The following is a 20240-nucleotide window of genomic DNA, read 5'->3' as shown; positions in this document are numbered from 1 at the left end:
CTGTTAAAACGTGCTTGGACAGCCGATAGGCGGGTATGTTACATCTTGGCTTTGGCTGCACAGCTTAACTTAGACTTGTATTAGTTGGATATCAAGACGACTTTCTTATATAGGGACTTGCATGATGAGATTTACATGGAGCAACCTAAGGGCTTTGTAGAGCTTGGCAGGAAACACCTAGTGTGTAGATTGAGGAAAAGTCTTTATGGCTTGAAGCAAGCGCCTAAGGAATGGTATCATAAGTTCGATGCATTTATGCAGTCACAGGGCTACAGTCGTAGTGCTATGGATCCATGCTTGTACACGAAGAAAGCACATGATGGATCTTTATTGATTTTGGTACTATGTGGATGATATGCTTTTGGCAGGGAAAGCTTATGATGAGCTAGATGCTCTTAAGGCTCAGCTCAAGAAAAGCTTTGAGATGAAAGATCTGGGGAGCCCTCTCATATTCTTGGTATGTACATTACGTGTGATAGGCATCAAGGACTACTCTATCTATCATAGAGAGAGTATATTTATAAAGTCCTTGAGCACTTTCGTATGCAGAATGTAAAGCCTATTGGCTGTCCATTGCCTTCTCATGTGAAGGTATCACAGGCCGATTGTCCATAGACAAATGAGCAAAGGGCCGAGATAGCCAAGATTCCATGTACATCTGCAGTGGGCAATCTTATGTATGCCATGATAGCCACCCGTCTAGATATTGCTATTGTAGTTGGTGTTGTGGCATGTTATATAGCTACACCTGGCAAGAGGCATTGGGATTCCATGAAGGGTATCATAAGGTACCTGAAAGACACTACTGATATGTGTATATGTTATGGCAGGCAGGATACAAGAGTCGTGGGATACACAGACTCTGACTATGCTAGACTTGCATATAGTAGAGAGTCCCCAGTCATGGGATACACAAACTCTAACTATGCTGGACATGCATATAGTAGGAAGTCCCCACCTCTGACTATGTGTTCACTTTTGTTGGAGATGCTGTTTCATGGATGTCCAAGGTGCAGAAATACACGGTTCTTTCTACTACAGAGGCCAAGTATGCTGCAACCACCACTGAGGCTTGCAAGGAGGCCATTTGGTTGGGTCGTTTGGTTTTGCTAACCTTGGTATTGCAGATGCTATCCCTACACTACATTCGGATTCTATGAGTGCTATCCAGTTAGCCAAGAATCCAATCTTCCATATGAAGACAAAACACATTGAGGTGAGGTATCACTTCATTCGTGGGATTGTTGAGGACAAGTCTGTTGACCTTGTCAAGATCTCAACTAACCAAAATCCTGCACACTTTCTCACGAAAAGTCTCTCTACATAGCGCTTTGCTTTCCTTAGGAAGTTGATGGGTGTTGGATGCGATGATGTCTTTCCTCATCCTCTTGTATCTATGTACTGTTGTATTGTCTTTTTTCTTTTTTCTTCTCACTTCTCACTAAGGCAGATTCGCCTTTAAGTGGGAGGTTGTTGGGGATAAAGGCGCCTCCACCTAGCCACCTATGTATTACTACACTAATAGTATTCGCACGTGCACACTACAAGCGGCACACGCCCATCACTATCACTTTATTCTTTATTATTTCAGTGGCATTTGAATAAAGGAAATGCCGGTCACACATTGTGATTGTTGGAGTTCCCACATTTGGAGTCTCTCTCTTTCTTGCTCTTGCTTCATCAACCATAGCTCTCACCTCCGTGCTCTCTTGCTCGATCCTTCTTACCTTTCAATGACAAAATCCATACTCATTGCTCCGATTAATTTCATTGAATCAAATTTTCCATTTAACAAAACCACTTGGGCTAAATTTGAGAAGATGTTTGGGGGCCTTTTCTGGCAAAAGGAAGGGAAAAAAGGCTTTTGCCAAATTAGTTGGGATGTAAAAATAGGATGGAGGAGTAGAATTAGAATTACTTCAAGAGAAGTCTAAAGATTGTGCCTAACCTTGCTCAAAAGTTGGAGGACTCTCAATCATGGATGATACAAACGTGACAATGCAATAGTGTCATGATGCACGTGGTCTAAAGTGAGGTGGCAATATGTTTTAGTAAGTGGAGATAATATAAAGAAGATCAACCAATCTCAAGTCACTCAGATTTTGGTTACTATGTGGTCAGTAATTCTTAGAGAGGGAACATGGCCCGAGCAATGGAGCAAGAAGCCCAACCCATTAGTATTGACCAATGTCTACCTTTCACCTCAAGCTTTTGATCCCCTAGCAACATCTACTTAGGAAGACCCTAAGTTAGCTAGGAGGATATGAATGAAAGGCTTCAAGCAATGGAAGGACTTATGGGACAACAACATACATAAATAGGAGGATTTGGCAACCATTTAGCAATACTTTGGTTTGAATGAGAAGCAAATGCTTTGGATTACGAGATTGGTGTAAAGAGTCAAACCCATTTGGCCAACCTCTTATGTAGTTGTAGATTCTCACCCTACCAAGTTCTTGAAGGGAGGAGGAAAGATAATTTTGGGACAACAAGAAAAATATAGATATTGTAGGCCCTTTAGCTAAGGTCTTTATGCAAGTTTGGAATAATTGGAGGAAATGATTTCACCTAGCAAGGCTCAGTACATGGAAAAAGAGGTTGTGGTGTGTTTAGAAGGCCACTACATCACCTAAGCTAAACCTCCACATATGGAGGGTAGTAAGTCATAAGCTTCCACTCATAAGCAAACTTGCTAGATTTTTGAAGGTGGTCTGTCATTGCCCTTTGTGTAGGAAAGAAGATGAAAACATGACACATCTTTTCTAGGACTGCATGATAGTCTATCCCATCTGGAGAATTGTGAGGAATTGCTTGAAGGAAGCCAATCTCAATGACTGCATGAGCCTAAGACTACCTTATTTGGAGATGCTGCAAGCTTAGATGATTGGACTTTAGAGCTAGTAAATGTTTTCAGAGCTATAACTCTCAAGTTTATTTGGAAGATCTGAAATGAAGTGTCACTTGGACTAAAGCACAATCTCATACCTAATGGATAGCAAGAGAGAACTCTTGGAGACTCTTCGAGTCATGACAAAGAAAATAGGTAGATCTACATGGATCTTTAGAAAATTTTCAAGAAAAATGGCCTATGCCTGATGAGTTGTTGGGGAGTGCTTGTAAGTAGCTTACTTTTCTTGACAATACAAACTAGCGTTCCACGCGTGTTTCATATGCACAGAACGCTAGGCTGCTTTGCGGCAGCTTCACTGCCTCAAAGCGGCAAGCGAAGTTGTCGTGCTATCACACGACAAATTTGCTCAACAATCCATTTCTCATATTTCTCTCTCCTCTTTTTCCTCTCTCTCTCTCTCTCTCCCAAATTCCCTATGTCCAAATTTTCTCTCTCTCTCTCTCTCTCTCTCTCTCTCTCCTTTTATTCTCCCCCCTCTCTGCTCTCTTTTCCTTCTCTCTCCCTCTCCTCTTTTTGCCTTTTTTTTCCTTTTCTTCTCTCTCTCTCTCTCTCTCTCTTCATTCTCTTTTTAAATTTTTTATTTTCTCTCTCTCTCTCTCTCTCTCCTCTCTTTTCCTTCTCTCTTTCTCCTTTATTTTTTATTCCCTCTCTTTTTAATTTTTTTCTTTTCTCTCTTTATAATTCTCTCTACATGTTCTCTCTTCTTCTTATTCTTCTCACTTTCTTTCCCCCCCAAGTCTCTCTTAAAAAGTATGTAAATTTTATCTTTTCCCTATATATAATTCTCTCTTTATGTTTATATTCTCTCTCTTCTTCTCCTCTCTCTCTCTCTTTGCCCCCTTTTCTTCTTCCCTTTCTCCTAATTTTCATTTTTTTCTTCTCTCCCTCTTTCCCTTTTAAATTTTATCTTTTTCTTCTCTCCTCTCTTCCTTCCTCTCTCTCTCAAAATATATTTAAATTTTAAAAAGAATTTTCTCTTTTTTCTTTTTCCCCATCTCTCTTCCTCTTTTCCTCTTTCTTCTTATTATTCTTCTCTCTCTCTCTCTCTCTCCCCTCTCCTTTCCTTTCCTTCTCTCTCCTCTTTTTTCCTTTTTTTCTTCTCTCTTTCAATTTTTTTCTTTTCTCTTTCTTTTAAAGTCTATCTTTCCTCTCTCTATAATTCTCTATGTGTTCAAATTCTCTCTCTTCTTATTTTCTCTCTCTGTCTCTGTCCCCCCTCTCCTCTCTTTTTTTTTTCTTTCTCTCTCTCTTTCTCTCTCTCTTAAATTTTATATTTCCTCTCTCTATAATTCTTTCTCTCTGTTACCCCTCTCTCTCCCTCCCTCTTCTCTTATTTCCTTTTTGCTCTTTGTGTGTGTGTGTGTATATATATATATATATATATATATATATGTCTCTCTCCTTATTTTAATTAAAAAGAAAGTTTCTCTTTTTTTTCTTTTTCTTTCAAATTTTATCTTTCCTTTCTCTATAATTCTCTCTCTATGTTCAATTTCTCTCTATATTTCTCTCTCTATAATTATTTTCTATTTTTTTTAAATTTTATCTTTCCTCTCTCTATAATTCTCTCATTATGTTCAAATTCTTTCTCTTCTTCTTATTTTCTCTCTCATTTTCTTCTCTATGTCTCTCTCCCCCTCTCCCTCTCTCTCCTCTCTTTTCCTTTTTTCTTTTCCTCTCTCTCTCTCTCTCTTAAATTTTATATTTTCTCTCTCTATAATTCTCATTCTCTTTGTTCCCCCTCTCTCTCTCCATTCCTCTCCTCTTCTTTTTTTTTGCTCTTTCTCTTTCTCTCTCTCTCTCTCATTATTTTAATTAAACAAAATATTTGCATTAAAAATTTTAATCAGAGAGAGAGAGAACCTAGGTCCTACGCATGAGAGAGAGAGAGAGGAAACCTAGGTCCTACGCATGAGAGAGAGGGGGGAGGGGGAGAAGAAAAATGTTTAATTAAAAAAAGACTATTCTATTTCCTATTTTTCCCCTTTCTCTCTTCGTATTCTTCTTTTTATCCTTCTTTTTCTTCTCTCTTTCTCTCTCATTCTATCTCCTTCTCAAAGTGTGTGAAAAACTATGTTCGAAAAACTTTAAATTAAAAAAGCTTTTAAAGTTTTTAATTAAAGAAAAGTTTAAATTAAAAAGTTTAATCTAACTGTAAGAGAGAGAGAGAGAGAGAGAGAGAGAGAGAGAGAGAGAGAAACTTTTGATTTAAAAAGAAGTTTGATTTAATTAAAGGATAGAGAGAGAGAAAACCTAGGCCCTATACATGAGAGAGAGAAGGGGGAGGGGGGAAGAATTTAATTAAAAAGGGGATGGGGAAAAGAAAGAGAGAGATTATAAGTGAGAGAGAGGGGAATGTATTTTAATTTAAAAAAGGGAGGTGAGGGGTGGGGGGGAAGGCTTTAATGAAAAAAGGGAAGGGAAAGAAAAAATGAGATATTGCACGTGAGAAAGAGAGGAGGAGAGGGGGTATTTTATCTTTCCTTTCTCTATAATTCTCTCTCTATGTTCAAATTCTTTCTCTATAATTCTCTCTTTATGATTCTTCTTCTTATTTTCTCTCTCTCATTTTCTTATCTCTGTCTCTCCCCCCTCTCTCCTCTCTTTTTCTTGTTTCTTTTCTTCGTCTCTCTCTCTCTCTCTCTTAAATTTTATATTTTCTCTCTATAATTCTCTTTCCTTCTTTTAAATTTTATATTTCCTCTCTCTATAATTCTCTCATTATGTTCAAATTCTTTTTCTTATTCTTCTTATTTTCTCTCTCTCATTTTCTTCTCTCTGTCTCTCTGCCCCTCTCTCCTCTCTTTTCTTTTTTTCTTTTCCTCTCTCTCTCTCTCTTAAATTTTATATTTCATCTCTCTATAATTCTCTTTCTCTCTGTTCCTCCTCTCTTTCCCTCCCTTTCTCTCCTCTTCTTCTTTTTTGCGTTCTCTCTCTCTTTCTTTCTCTCTCTCTCTCTCTCTCTCTCTCTCTGTGTCTTCTTATTTTAATTAAACAACATGTTTACATTAAAAAGTTTAATTTAACAGAGATTTATTTAACAAAACGTTTACATTAAAAAGTTTAATATGAGAGAGAGAGAGAGAGAGAGAGAGAGAGAGAGAGAGAGAGAGAACCTAGGCCTTACGCATGAGAGAGAGGGGGGAGAGAGAGAAGAAAAATGTTTAATTAAAAAAAGACTATTCTCTTTCCTCTTTCTCCCCCTTATTTATTCGTCTTCTTCTTTTTATCATTCTTCTTCTTCTCTCTCTCTCTCTCTCTCTCTCTCTCTCTTTCTTTTATTCTATCTCATTCTCAAAGTGTGTGAAAAACTATGTTCGAAAAACTTTAAATTAAAAAGTTTTTAAAATGTTGAATTAAAGAAAAGTTTAAATTAATAAGTTTAATCTAATACACACACACACATACACACACACACACAGAGAACCTAGGCCCTACACATGAGAGAGAGAAGGGGGAGGGGGAAAGAATTTAATTAAAAAGGAGATGGGAAAAAAAAGAGAGAGAGAGGGGAATGGGTTTTAATTAAAAAAAGGGAGGTGAGGGGAGGGAATGCTTTAATGAAAAAAAGGAAGGGGAAGAGAAAATGACATATTGCACGTGAGAAAGAGAGGAGGGGAGGGGGTTTTGATTGAAAAATGGAGGTTTGGAAGAGGGGTAGGTTTGGGAAGTCCTTTGGAGGTTCGGGGCTTTCCGAACCTCTCTATAATTCTCTCTATGTGTTCTCTCTCTCTTATTATTATTATTATTATTCTTTCACTCTCCCCCCCTCAGTCTCTCTTAAAAAGTATGTAGATTTTATCTTTTCACTATACATAATTCTCTCTTTATGTTTATATTCTCTCTCTCTCTCTCTCTCTCCGCCCCCTTTTCTTTCTCCCCCCTTTCTCCTAATTTTCTTTTTTTTCTTCTCTCTCTCTCTCCCTTTTAAATTTTATCTTTTTCTTCTCTTCTTCTCTCTCTTTTAAATTTTATATTCTCTCTCTCATTCTCTCTCCCTTCCTCTCTCTCTCTCTCAAAAAATATTTAAATTTTAAAAAGAAAATTTTCTTTTTTTCCCATCTCTCTTTCTCTTTTCCTCTTTCTTATTCTTATTCTTATTCTTTTCTCTCTCTCTCCCCTCTCCTTTACACTCTCTCCTTATTTTAATTAAAAAGAAAGTTTTTTTTTCTTTTCTCTTTCTTTCAAATTTTATATTTCTTTTCTCTATAATTCTCTCTCTATAATTCTTTTTCTTATTTTCTCTCCCTCAATTTCTTCTCTGTCTCTCTCCCTCCTCTCTCCTCTCTTTTCCTTTTTTCTTTTTTTCTTTCTCTCTCTCTCTTTCTTAAATTTTATATTTTCTCTCTCTATAATTCTCTTTCTTTCTTTTAAATTTTATCTTTCCTCTCTCTATAATTCTCTCATTGTGTTCAAATTCTTTCTCTTCTTCTTCTTATTTTCTTCTCTCAGTTTCTCTCCCCCTCTCTTCTCCTCTCTTTTTCCCTCTCTTTCTCTCTCTTAAATTTTATATTTTCTCTCTCTGTTGCCCATTTCTCTCCCTCCCTCCCTCTCTCTCCTCTTTTTTGTTCTTTCTCTCTCTCTCTCTCTCTCTCTCTCCTTATTTTAATTAAATAAAACGTTTACGTTAAAAAGTTTAATCTAACACACACACACACAGAAACTTTTGATTTAAAATTAAGTTTGATTTAATTGGAGAGAGAGAGAGAGAGAGAGAGAGAGAGAGAGAGAGAGAGAGAGAACCTAAGCCTTACACATGAGAAAGAGAAGGGGGAGGAGGGAAGAATTTAACTAAAAAGGGGATGGGGAAAAGAAAGAGAGATTATAAGTGAGAGAGAGAGGAATGGGTTTTAATTAAAAAAAAGGAGGTGAGGGAGGGGGGGGGGGAAGCTTTAATGAAAAAAGGGAAGGGAAAGAGAAAATAAGATACTGCACTTGACAAAGACAAGAGGGGAGGGGGTTTTGATTGAAAAATAGAGGTTTGGAACAAGAAATAAGTTCGAAAAGCCTTCTGAAGGTTCAGGGCTTTTCGAATCTATAGCTAAAATAATATAATAAAATTAAAAAAAATTCGAAGCTTTTCGAACCTATAACTAAAATAATATAATAGTAAGATATCTTTTCTGCATTAAAAAGTTCTAAATTCTAATATAAGGAGACACATATCACGAGTTATAATATATTGGGATAGTTCAAAGACCTAACCTTTCTTTGTTTGGGAAATTCTAATATAAGGAGACACATATCACGAGTTATAATATATAGGGATAGTTCAAAGACCTAACCTTGCTTTGTTTGGGATGGGTTATGGTATCGTTTGGTAAGTAGCTTTTCACGTCAATTGGAAGATACCTATGCACACTCCTGTGAACTAGAGAAGCAGCCTATCGAGAACGGACCGAACGGACCTTCGGGAGGGGGACGATGGTGAAAGCGTATCTGCGTTACGAGCCGAGGGCTGTGTTCGGCCTGGTTGCGTCCGCCGAATCCAATGTCTCCTTCGATCAATCGGGCAAGCTCCTGCTGGCGGGCGCTCTCGAGAACCTCATGGTCTGGAACGTGAAGCAGGGCCGCTGCCTTCACGCGCTTGCCCCGTCGGTATCCTCTGCTGCCCCTCCCGCCGTTACTTCCATCGCCTGCATGCCCTCATCAGCTTCCCTGGTACGGTCGAAACCGTGTATATTCAATACGTATAAGCAAATGAAATGCTTAACAGAATCTGTCTGTAAACAGTCTCTTTGACAATCACAGAGCATGAATACACAAAGCGATGTATAGTATTGCAATAAAATTATAGCACACAAGGTATGATTCAGAGGCAGTGTTACTTTGGAAATGCTGAATCGGAGTAATTTGGGAGCATGTGATGCCTTTGGTTCATTCATCCTTGTCGTGGCCTTAAAGCCACTCTTTGGTTTTGTGCCCCTCCATGTAGATAGTTAGCAATGGAAGTTGTTGAGTCATAAATTATCTAAGCGTTGATCATAATTGAAGGAAGGGCTTTTGCAAAGCTTGAGACAGATTATTTTGCGGCAGCATCCCATTGTTTGATTAGCATTAACTCACAAACTTCTACATCTTGGCCTCAATTTTGTGCCAACATTAGTAATGCACCAACTTCTCAAGTCTAGGTCCTTCATCCACTATGCTATAGTAGTAGTGCTGTGCCAACTTCTCAATGCTAGCTCCTTCATGCACCATGCTACCACAGTACATAGCTAGGTTTATCACTCATGCCAACAATAAAGGTCACTCTATTGTACACAACACACTAATGATGTCAAACTTTGGGTTAGCTGAGATCCCTTAGAAACTCTAGTTTGTAGCAACCCCATATAGCTTCATGCCTTCTCATCATGACGGCCCTTCCCCCCCCAAAAGAAAAAGAAAAAGAAAAAGAAAAAAGAGATATCACTTTTGACTAACATAAGGCTCAAGTTTCGGTGGCCTATTACATTGTTGGGATGGGGAAGATCTTGACTTGTCCAAGATATGCAATTTGACATCTTCTTAGCTTTAGTGTACATTTTGGATTTTTGATGGACAGCCTTGCTTAGATACAAGGGAATGCCTCCCCTTAGATTTTGACACCCCCTTGAAACCAAGGAAAAGCAAATTGACACAAAATTTTGAAACCTTCTTATACACAAGGCAGCCCCATCTTGAGAGAGAGAGGTATAGGTGTACGATCCATATTGGTATTGCCCAACCCATAGGCTACATGATTTATGCTTACAAGACCATGTCTTTGTAGATGAAAAGAATATTATAAATCCAATTTGAGCACTTCAAAGTAGTTTTTTAAACCTATGTCCTTTAAATTGCAACCTTTTTTGAATGAGTGAAATAAGTTGTCTTAGATGGGCCACAAAATACATTTCTCGATGAGAGAGAGAGAGAGAGAGAGAGAGAGAGAGAGAGAGAGAGAGAGAGAGAGAGAGAGCATTTCTTTAGTTCACACACTTCATTTAGGGTTTCACAGTGACAACCCAAAAAGAGCTGGTGTCCATATTTTGGCCACTTTTTCAGTGGGCACCACTCTGGACAGCTTATGCCTATAAATAGGCAATCACTTCATTCATTCTTACTCTCTCTTTAGTCATTCTTTACCACCACCTTCGATCACCACCACCACTTTCCTTTTCTCACCAGCCCCTTCCATTGCCCTCACACCCCTTCAAAAGGACATTGCGGTTTGTGGCTCATGGGTGCCTTCACCCTTCCTCTTTTACTTCAGGCACCGTATTTTAGCATCAGGCCTTGCGTTTGGAGCATCTTCCACTTGGTGTTACCATCATTTACTTGGCATTGACACCTTTCTGTCAGAGTGCAGCGGTGCGGAAGCGTAGGACTGAGAGAGAGAGAACGCAGAGAGAGAAGAGAGAGAAAGAGACAGTGGACGATGAAGATCTGCTGTATAAAGAATGCTGAATACAAAGATATACACGGGCGCAGTGCGCTGGACTGCGTGTCTCCACCTCGACAATGCAACCTGCTGTCCACCTCGAAGTCCGTTGCAGTCTGCACTGTCTGCTGTCTGAAATCTGTGAACAGAGACAGAAACTGCGCGTCACCGGTCTGTAATCTGCGTCAGAGAAGTGTGTAAGACTGCTGAGAATGTCGGGTATAAATAGCCGACAACCGGGGCAAAAGAGGGCGCCAGAAAATAGGGCGCAAACAGGACAGGTTGGCTGCATTAAATGCAGCCGACTGGGCTGCAGGCAGTCGGACTGCCACGTGGCAGTCCGACTGCACAGTCCAACTGTGCAGACTGCCTGCCTGCTTGGCTATGATCGCCAACACCCCCTCTCAGAGCCTGGGCAGGGCAGAAGCCTGAGGGATCTGGAATGTCTCCGAAGTAGAGCCTGAGGAAGTGCCTTCGTAAACAAATCCGCAAGATTGTCCTCCGTCTTGCAATACTCCACAGTGATGGTCTCATCCAGAAGCTTTTCTCGGATGAAGTGGTACTGGATCTCAATGTGCTTCGTCCGGGCATGAAAAACAGGGTTCCTTGCCAAGGCAATGCAACTCTCATTGTCACATCGCAGCAATGTAGGACGAGTCTGGGGACACCCAAGCTCCTCCAATAATCGCCGAAGCCACACAACCTCGCATGTGGTGGAAGACGCAGCCCGATACTCCGCCTCAGTAGACGAAAGGACTACCGTGGGCTGCTTCTTGCTACTCCATGAAATAACACCTGCACCCAAAGTAAAACAGTAACCTGTAGTAGACCGCCTGTGGTCTACGTCACCGGCCCAATCCGAGTCGCTCCAACCTGTAAGTACAAGATTTGACCCATCTGTCCCTGCGGGGTAATGAATCCCTAAATCAGACGTCCCCCTCAGATACCGAAGTATCCTCTGAGCAGCCTGCCAATGCACCGTCTTAGGTTCACTCATGGACCCTGCCAAGAGCCCAACAGCAAAACATAGATCAACCCTCGTGTTGAGAAGCCAAATCAAAGATCCAATCAACTGTCGATAGCGGGACGCATCCGCCAAAGGAGAAGCGGAATGGGAAGTGGCCTTCCAGTTCGGATCCATAGGAGTAGAGAGGGCCCGACAATCCTCCATCTCAAAAGACACCAAGAGCTCCTGTACATATCTCTGTTGAGAGATAAAGATCCCCCTCTGAGACTGATAAATCTCATGGCCCAAAAAGAAATGGAGTAGACCCAAGTCCGTCATCTCAAACGTCCGATGTAAAGCTAACTTCGTCTCCTGGACCTGTTGTGCATCATCACCTGTGACAATCAAATCATCAACATATAATACAAACATCACACAACCATCCTCGGAAGTGTGAACATACAGCTGCGGATCGCCCTTGAGGCTTGGACCGCCGATATCCCAACTGAGTCTGGAGGAACGAATCAATCTTCTCGTTCCATGCACGCGGGGCTTGCTTGAGGCCATACAAGGCCTTCTTCAACCTGTAGACTTTCCCATCTGAAGAACCAAAGCCAGGAGGCTGCTCAATATAGATCTCCCCCTTCAAAGCAACATTCAGGAAGGCCGACTTCACATCCAACTGATAAACAGGCCATCTCCTATGGCCAGCCAAAGCAAGAACAGCTCTAATGGTCGCCATACGAGCCGTGGGGGCAAAAGTGTCATGACAGTCAATACCTGGGCGCTGTGCAAAACCTTTAGTAACAAGGCGAGCCTTGTGCTTATCCAAGGTACCATCACTGAGGTATTTGGTCTTGAAGACCCACTTGACTCCAATCACCTTTTTCTTCGGGGGGCGGGGCACGAGTGACCAAGTGCCATTCCTCTCAATAGCCTCCAACTCGACTTCCATAGCTTTCTTCCATGGGGCGGACTGTAAAGCCTCCTTCACGGAGGTGGGCTCTCGATCCTGCATAACACGGGTCATCAAACAATAGTTAGAGCAAACAAGCTCCGTAGTATGTGCTTAGTGCCTCCGTGACTGCCGCGGACCATCCTGCGGTCCCCACTCCTCAGGAACCCCCTCGATCCCTGAATCACGGAGTGTGTCACGGGCCTAGCAAGGAGGAGGCCGAACCTCCCCTCGTCGTTCTCCATCAGCAGAAGACTCTGGAATATCCACCGGTGGTAACTCCTTAGAGGTGTCCGGTGGAACAGTAGACTCTGTGTCAGAAACAGAATCATAATCAAAAGGCACGGGCTCCAGGGGAACTGTAGAAGGAGCCCAACTCTCCCCTGGATCTCCAAGAACGGGATGCTCCTCACCCGTTGAAGTAGCCGGAACCTCCACAAACCGCACATCACGGCTAGTGTACACATCCCGCTTGACGGGATCATACAGTCGGTAGCCTTGGGACTGGGAGCTGTAGCCAACAAATACCTGTTTTCGGGAAGCCGCTTCAAATTTATCACGGTGAGCCTTGGGAATGTGAACATAGGCATCACAGCCAAAGACCCGAAAGTAAGAAACATCTGGCTTCGTCCCAAAATAAGCCTCGAATGGAGTCATCCCTTCCACGGCCGAAGTAGGGGATCGATTAAGGATGTGGACTGCAGTAGCCACAGCCTCGGCCCACAGAACCTGAGGGGTTTGTCGGTGCTCCATCATGGTGCGCGCCATCTCGATCACACTGCGGTTTTTCCGTTCAAGAATACCATTTTCTTGAGGAGTATTGGTATTGGCAAACTCTTGGTGAATTCCTCTATCTGTACAAAACCGAGCAAACTCATTAGACACAAATTCACCTCCCTTGTCGGATCGCAAGGTCTTCAACTTCCGGCCGGATCGGTTCTCCTCAAAGAGAAGCCAATCCTTGAAGTGTGAGAAAGCTTTTGACTTTAATGCCAAAAAGTAGGCCCATGTCATCCTGCTATAGTCATCCACGATCAGCATGAAGTACGAGCTCCCACGCAAGGACTCATTCCTCATAGGGCCACATAGATCTGTAGATACTAGCTCCATCGGTGAAGTAGACCGCCACAAAGCTGTGTGGGGAATGGCATCCCTATGTTGCTTCCCCCGAATGCAGGAGACACATGGCTGCTGGCTCACCACTATATCCGGCAACCCTCGAACAAGCTGTCCACGTGACGCCCTCCGAAGATAGTCATAGTTCAGGTGACCAAACCGAGCATGCCATAATTCTGACTGTGACTGTGAAGTAAGAAGAAGTGTAGAGAGGGCAGTGGAAGACTTCAGTTTGTAAATGCCATTCTCCTCATATCCGGATGAGAGAACCTTCCTCGATCCACGATCAAGGACTCGCACCGTAGAACTGTCAAACTCCACCAAAAGACCAAGGGAGCAAATCTTATGAACTGAAAGGAGATGGTACCCTAATCCTGGTACATGCAAAACCTCTGAGGTATGGGTACCACCTCTTCCATCCGGAATAAGTTGCATCTTACCCCGACCTGCAATAGAAACTGAAGAGCTGTCTCCAATGAGAATCTGCCCACGCGAGGGTCGCAGTTGGGCAACACCATCTGAGGAAGGAGTCATGTGCCGTGAGGCACCACTATCAACAATCCACTCTCGAGCTTGGGGAGCCGTCATTTGGCGAAGCGTCCTCAATGACAGCTAGATGAAGAAATGCAGCTGATGAGGGTGCAGCCACCGCTCCAGAATCCTTGGTGTCCTTCTTCTTGGTGTCCTTCGTGTCTTTGTCAGGGCAATCCTTCTTCCAATGGCCAGTCTTTCCACAAATATGGCATGTGGAGTCTTTGTCCTTGTCCTTGTCCTTGTCCTTCTTGGACTTGTTATCCCCCTTCTTCTTCTTTTGGTCCTTCCCCTTCTTCTGAGAGGCGTTGACCTGTCAATGCCTCCGACTTGGAAGCATTTTGTCCCTTTAACTGTTCCTCTTGGTCCAAGACCATAGGAACCAACTCTTCCCACCGAAGAGTAGACTCTCGCCTCGAAGCAATAAGGGCAGAGTAAAATGTACCGAATCGTGGCGGTAACTGGGACAATAGTGTGATCGCCATGTCTTCGGAGGAAATCGGCTTCCCCGCATTCTGAATCTGCATCTGAAGCTGCCTTAGCTTGTTAATGTGCTCCCGTAGCGAAGAAGACTTATTTATGGACAAGGTCCGCATCTGTACCTCCAAAGAAACCCTCTTCATTAGGGTCATCCGATTGTACATCTGATCAAGCTCCAGCCATATCTCCCGAGCCACCGTCAAGTGCTCGATGTGAGCGATCACGGCTGTAGTGCATGATAGAAAGAGAAAGGATCAAATCCCGGCATTCAGTTTGTCCCAATGAGACTGGGCCTTGGCCAACTCCGCACGAGCATCGGAAGAGAGTTTGGACTCATCTCTTACCGAGGGCCGGTCAATCTCCTCCTGTACCAACTCCGCCAAATCATAGGACTCAAGGATGGCCAACATCATGATGCGCCAAATGCGGTAGTTGTCGCCGTCGAGCTTCTGATCTGTAGGAAGAGCCGGTAAGACAGGCACCTTCCGGTCCATAATCGCCTGGAACTCCAAGTCCATCTCGGTAGACATCTTCACTTGCAATGCCTTCACAAACGCAAAAGCAGCCCCCTCTGACTGGGAAAACTCAGCCTGCTAAGGCTCTTCCGCGTCCTGAAGCTTCTTCACCCGCCGGAGGCGATGAAAAAGCCAAAACTTGCACTTGTAGGCTGAAAACTCAAACTTCCTCCGCATCGAACAGCAGTAAACAGCAGGAAATCCACCACTGTACTCCTTTCCTGTGCGCCCACACTCGTTTCAGCCTTGTTCCAAGGCGCAGCCCTCCTGTCTGCCCTTAAACGCAAAAAACGCAAATCTGTGTCGCGATGGAAACTCCTCTTCAGGTTGTTTCTGCGCTCAGTCAGCCCTCAAACACTGCTCTGATACCATGTCAGAGTGCAGCGGTGCGGAAGCGTAGGACTGAGAGAGAGAGAACGCAGAGAGAGAAGAGAGAGAAAGAGACAGTGGACGATGAAGATCTGCTGTATAAAGAATGCTGAATACAAAGATATACACGGGCGCAGTGCGCTGGACTGCGTGTCTCCACCTCGACAATGCAACCTGCTGTCCACCTCGAAGTCCGTTACAGTCTGCACTGTCTGCTGTTTGAAATCTCTGAACAGAGACAGAAATTGCGCGTCACCGGTCTGTAATCTGCGTCAGAGAAGTGTGTAAGACTGTTGAGAATGTCGGGTATAAATAGCCGACAACTGGGGCAAAAGAGGGCGCAAACAGGACAGGTCGGCTGCATTAAATGCAGCCGACTGGGCTGCAGGCAGTCGGACTGCCACGTGGCAGTCCGACTGCACAGTCCGACTGTGCAGACTGCCTGCCTGCCTGGCTATGATCGCCAACACTTTCTCCATTAAGCTCTACCTTCACCTGCGTTTTTCAGTGTGGAGGCCTTTTCCTTGCTTGGTGTCATCATCTCCAGCTTGGCGTCAACATCTTAGTCTCTTGTGATAATCTCCATTATCGAGCGTTAGTGATTTCATCACTCGTCATCATAGGGGCTGTTGGGACTTGCATTTTTGTAGCCTGGCTTCTCCTTCACAACCCGACGTCACTCCTCAGTCATAGAGGTTGCTTGCACTTGGGTTTTTGTAGCTCGGCTCATCCTCCATCATCTGACATCATCATTATCCACATGGTGTTAGAATTTGGGCTGCTCTCCTTGCATTTGACAACTCCGACATTTTGGGATTTGCATTTTGTTGCCCAAGTCTCTCCTCGGCATTAGAGGATTGCGGTTCGCTTCCTCGACAACTAGTGATCATCTTCCACATCTCCGACAGCATCAGAGGACTGTGGTTTACTCTCCTGATAGTTGTCCTTCACCTTCGAGTGATTACTTTGATAGCCCAGTGCCCGGAGGATTGCGTTTTGCTCCCTTCATTGTGCATATTCCCATAGATGTTGCCGCGTGATTTAGACAGGACAATGCAGTTATTTTTTGAGCTTTGGCTCCATTGTATCAGCTTTTTTTCTCATAACACGATTTAGTGCATCATCCCTGTGTTCTTCTTGTGTTTTTGAGTTTCTATTCTCTCTCAGTGTTTGCCATATACATTCTGTGTTACTCCCCACAAACCCTATTGCCTCTCTACACTGTTGCTTATTTTGACATGGTATCACAACATGTCTAATATTTTTGACAGAAGAAAGAGAGATTTTCATGGGGATAATACTTGTAGACACATGATTCTAAAAATACATGCGCATAGCATAAATGTCATGGTTAGAAATTAAATCTTCTCTTCCATGGGCACTTGTCATCAGAATAAGAAATGGACTTAATGATTTAAATGAAATGAACTCTAATTTTAGTATTCCTAGCTCTTGGCACCACAACCATTGTACTAGCAGTAAAGGATTTAGAATTAGGGCATATAGTGGACAAGTGTATAGGCTATGTGATACAAGGACAATGCAAAATGAACAAGGTAAAATTTGGAACTTTTATTAAATTGAAACTTTAAACCTTAGAATTGATTATATGAAAAATTTCACCTAGTAAGTAATTCACTTAAGTTATAAAGCAAACCGTGAGCCTAAGTTTGGTCCATTGAGTAGCTCACTTATGACTCAAGCATTAACTAGTCCTTAATAAAAAAATGAGATTTGATTAAGGAGCTACTAGTTGCTCATCTAGAAAGTTAATTTGGCTATTTGGGTGTTTCTCTCTTTTGAGCACCATAACTTTGGAGGCAACCATTCTTCTCTTCTTTGTTGTAGAAATTGCATGTTTCAGCTCAGGGCTCAAGAGAGGATAAGGGATGCGGATGTAATTGAGCTTGACCTTGGTACGATGAATGATTCATAACCAATTAAATTAGGGTCCATGCTTAGTTTGGAAGAAAGGAAGGACTCTGTGTCCTTGATTCAAGAATTCCGCGATATCTTTGCTTGGAGTTATGATAAGCTGAGAGGCATTCCTCCTAGTCTGGCTGTTCATACAATTCCTTTGAAGCAAGGTATCCGCCCTGTGATTTTGCCCATTGGCCCCGGGATTTACTTTTCATTAAGCCCAACATATGGCGACATGGTCTCAATTGAAACTTATATATGCCATGTAGGATGATGCTTATTTGTAGAGATTCTAGAGATGGCAGCATTGCAAAAATATGCTTTATCAGATCACTTTTCTTTGTAGTTTAACATGCTTGGACAGCTCATTACCAACCTTGCACAATTTTTGGGTAGACTTTGTTTGCGCTTTAATTCCTCCTATTTGAGTCATGTAGTCTTCAAGAGCTACATGGGACAACTATCTGACTTTCAGCATGATGGCAGTGGCTCTTTTGAACAATTGATTTGGAATGTATAGAGGGTTGCCAAGCAATATGGCATTCACCATGCTTCACTTTGTAGGCAACATATGCATGCTACAGAGGAAATGTTGGCTTTGTTTTGTTTCTTATTATTTCAATCGGCTAGATGACTTGGCTCCATTATTTGTGTGGTTGGTTGACCTTATTAAGCATTTTCAGTTGAGATCTTATTAGCAAGCCGAACTCAAAGTCTTTATTGAGGGTTTGAGGATAGCTCATGTCAGTCCCATTAGTTTTTTGTGGCTTGCACACATCCCTTGCATAAGAGAACATCGTGAGACTAGAGAATTTTGATGGTTCGATAGTCATTGACTCTTAGTTCATTGTTAATATTTGTAGAAGTTATTGGGTTCAGGACAAGCACCTTCTGAGATGTAATGTCTTGGTCTTTCTCCCTTGCCTCTCATCATGTATGAAATGGGGCTTGTGGGGGAGGGGATTAATAAATTAAATTTTCTAAAAAAAGATTTAAAACTTATACTCACATGTCATCGCATCGATCGTTGCCATCCGTTCCTGTCCCACAAGCCATGCACTCGAGTGTCGACTTCTCCATTGACATCATCATCATCATCCTCATCAAGAGATACGACACCCCCTTCTCATGTGGTCACCCCATCGTCATGCAAGCCATGCATCTAACATTCGTATTACCATATGGCTTAAAGTCTTCCTACTACTTTTGGCAAAGATGCTGTTTAGAGAGAGAGAGAGTGTGTGTTAGGAAGAGAGAGAGAGGGAGAGAGGTAAAATAAGATAGAGAGAGGGAAAGGATAGGGAGATAGATGGGGGGAAAAAGAGAACGCGAAGATTGCCAAGTTCTCGTAGAAAGGATCCCTCCTCCTGTAACTAGCCTTCCTTCTGTGGATGGGTGGTAAATCCCTGATTACAACTTAATTACAGCAGCAAACAATAAATGCAAATCTGAAAATACAAATTTATCTACTGATTTTGGACAATGCACACTTGATTGGTCCCAAAATTGGCCCCCCTATCAGTATTTCTTTAGCTTTATTGAAGAAGAAGTTGATTTACAATGGGATTCTATCGATCCCCTTTGCAATCCAAACTCCCCTTGCTGTCCAAAGTGACCAGGAAGTCTTTCAATTTGTTTGGCCCTTTGATTCGGGCACTTAATTGGCATTCACCCACTTCATAGACGATAGAAATGCCCCAAATTCAATGGTTGGCTAGTCCACTTGAATTTAGTTGAAATTCACCTTCAACCCTAAAAAATCCAAGTCTTGGAGCTTTCAATTTTTGACACGCTTTCCGAGGCTGTTGCTAAACCCTAATTTCTGCTGTAAGTTAGGGTTTACAGTAGAGAAATTTGCAATTTCTCACCCTCCAAGGGTCCAAATACTGAGATCTTTGGAGCAAGTCTGTGAAATGGTTGGGAGAGGAGAGAGAAAGTTGTAGAGAGAGAGTTAGAGTTTTGTCGCGAAGAATGACTAAAAATTAGTCAAATGCAGCTGCTGTCTTGGCACAATAGCATTAAATGCTGTCGCTTACAATTGAGACATCCAAATCAGTTGTCACCTTGTATCTGGATGCAATCGCCCAGCTATGGAAGGTCCAAATCTACAATCACCTCTTCAAAACTCACTCGTGGCTGGCTGCAATGGCTGAAAATAGGCTGGCCATGGTTGCTCACGGCTCTCCCACATTTGCTACCGTAAGAATCATCTCATTTTTCCTCTTTTTCAGCCTTTTACCAACCTGTATGGGCAAGTTTGGCAAGGGGCAGCCTTCCCAAATGGTTTATCCAACATTATCCATCATGAAATATTAAATTTCAGCCTTTATTGAAAAGTAATCTAGTAATTATTTTGTTGCCCAGAAAAATAATATGACTGGCCAATAATTAAATTGGCTAGGTATCTTCCACTCCTGAGTCTCTCTATGCCATTTTTGACCATTAGATCGGTGTTAGGTACTATTAAACGCCATATCTCTAGTGTCACCAATTGACACTTATGGCCAAATGAATGACCTAGACTAACGATTGACACCAGATACTACCAAGTACATGTGCAACATAACTTATAGCAACTTTTGCCTTTGACATCTCGTGATTTTCTTGGGTCTCGAGCTCGTAAATTTACTCTAACCCCAGTTGCATCCCACATGTGCAACATTTACTTAATCATGTGATTAAAAATTAATCCACATGTTAAGTGAGGTTTCAAAAATACATGTTCTCATGATAGCCCTCCCCTTTGAAATCCTTGCAATCGTCCTCGATTGCATTGCCAAATGCGTCAAAAGCAAAGTACTACACTGGAATTTCCATAGGGCATCATAGTCTACACAACATTGGGCACTACTGTTCTGGAATGGCCCAACATATGCTGAAAATTACCAACCAACATAATGTTAAAAGCACGGATCTAGAGCATGGCTATGGCGGATGGAATACAAAGACAATGTTCATGATGACATAGATTGGAGAGACTAACTGTTACACAAGTGAATTAGGTTTCAAGATGGAAGCTTGGACTCGTAAACACAATCTTGTGTAATGAATTGGCAATGACAATGACACTAACTGAAATAGGAAAGCATCAT

The 20240-nt window shown here is 42.3% G+C and overlaps 1 protein-coding gene across 2 annotated transcripts in view; it reads left to right on the top strand.

The window, feature by feature from the left end:
- The first annotated feature begins 8216 nt into the window (after positions 1–8216).
- The window catches only part of LOC148021846 (transducin family protein / WD-40 repeat family protein), a 111823-nt gene continuing 99799 nt past the window's right edge, over positions 8217–20240 (top strand). For both annotated transcript variants that reach the window (XM_087697354.1, XM_087697352.1), the window contains exon 1: positions 8217–8572. In XM_087697354.1, the coding sequence (XP_087553480.1) occupies positions 8336–8572 (237 nt within the window). In that variant the 5' untranslated portion in view covers positions 8217–8335. The remainder of the gene's footprint in view (positions 8573–20240) is intronic.

The sequence above is a fragment of the Lygodium microphyllum genome, chromosome 17 (genome assembly GCF_053477565.2).
Source record: "Lygodium microphyllum isolate KBCC chromosome 17, Lygodium_microphyllum_v1.1.10, whole genome shotgun sequence".
NCBI lineage: Eukaryota > Viridiplantae > Streptophyta > Polypodiopsida > Schizaeales > Lygodiaceae > Lygodium > Lygodium microphyllum.
This window is presented reverse-complemented; position numbering and strand designations above follow the sequence as displayed.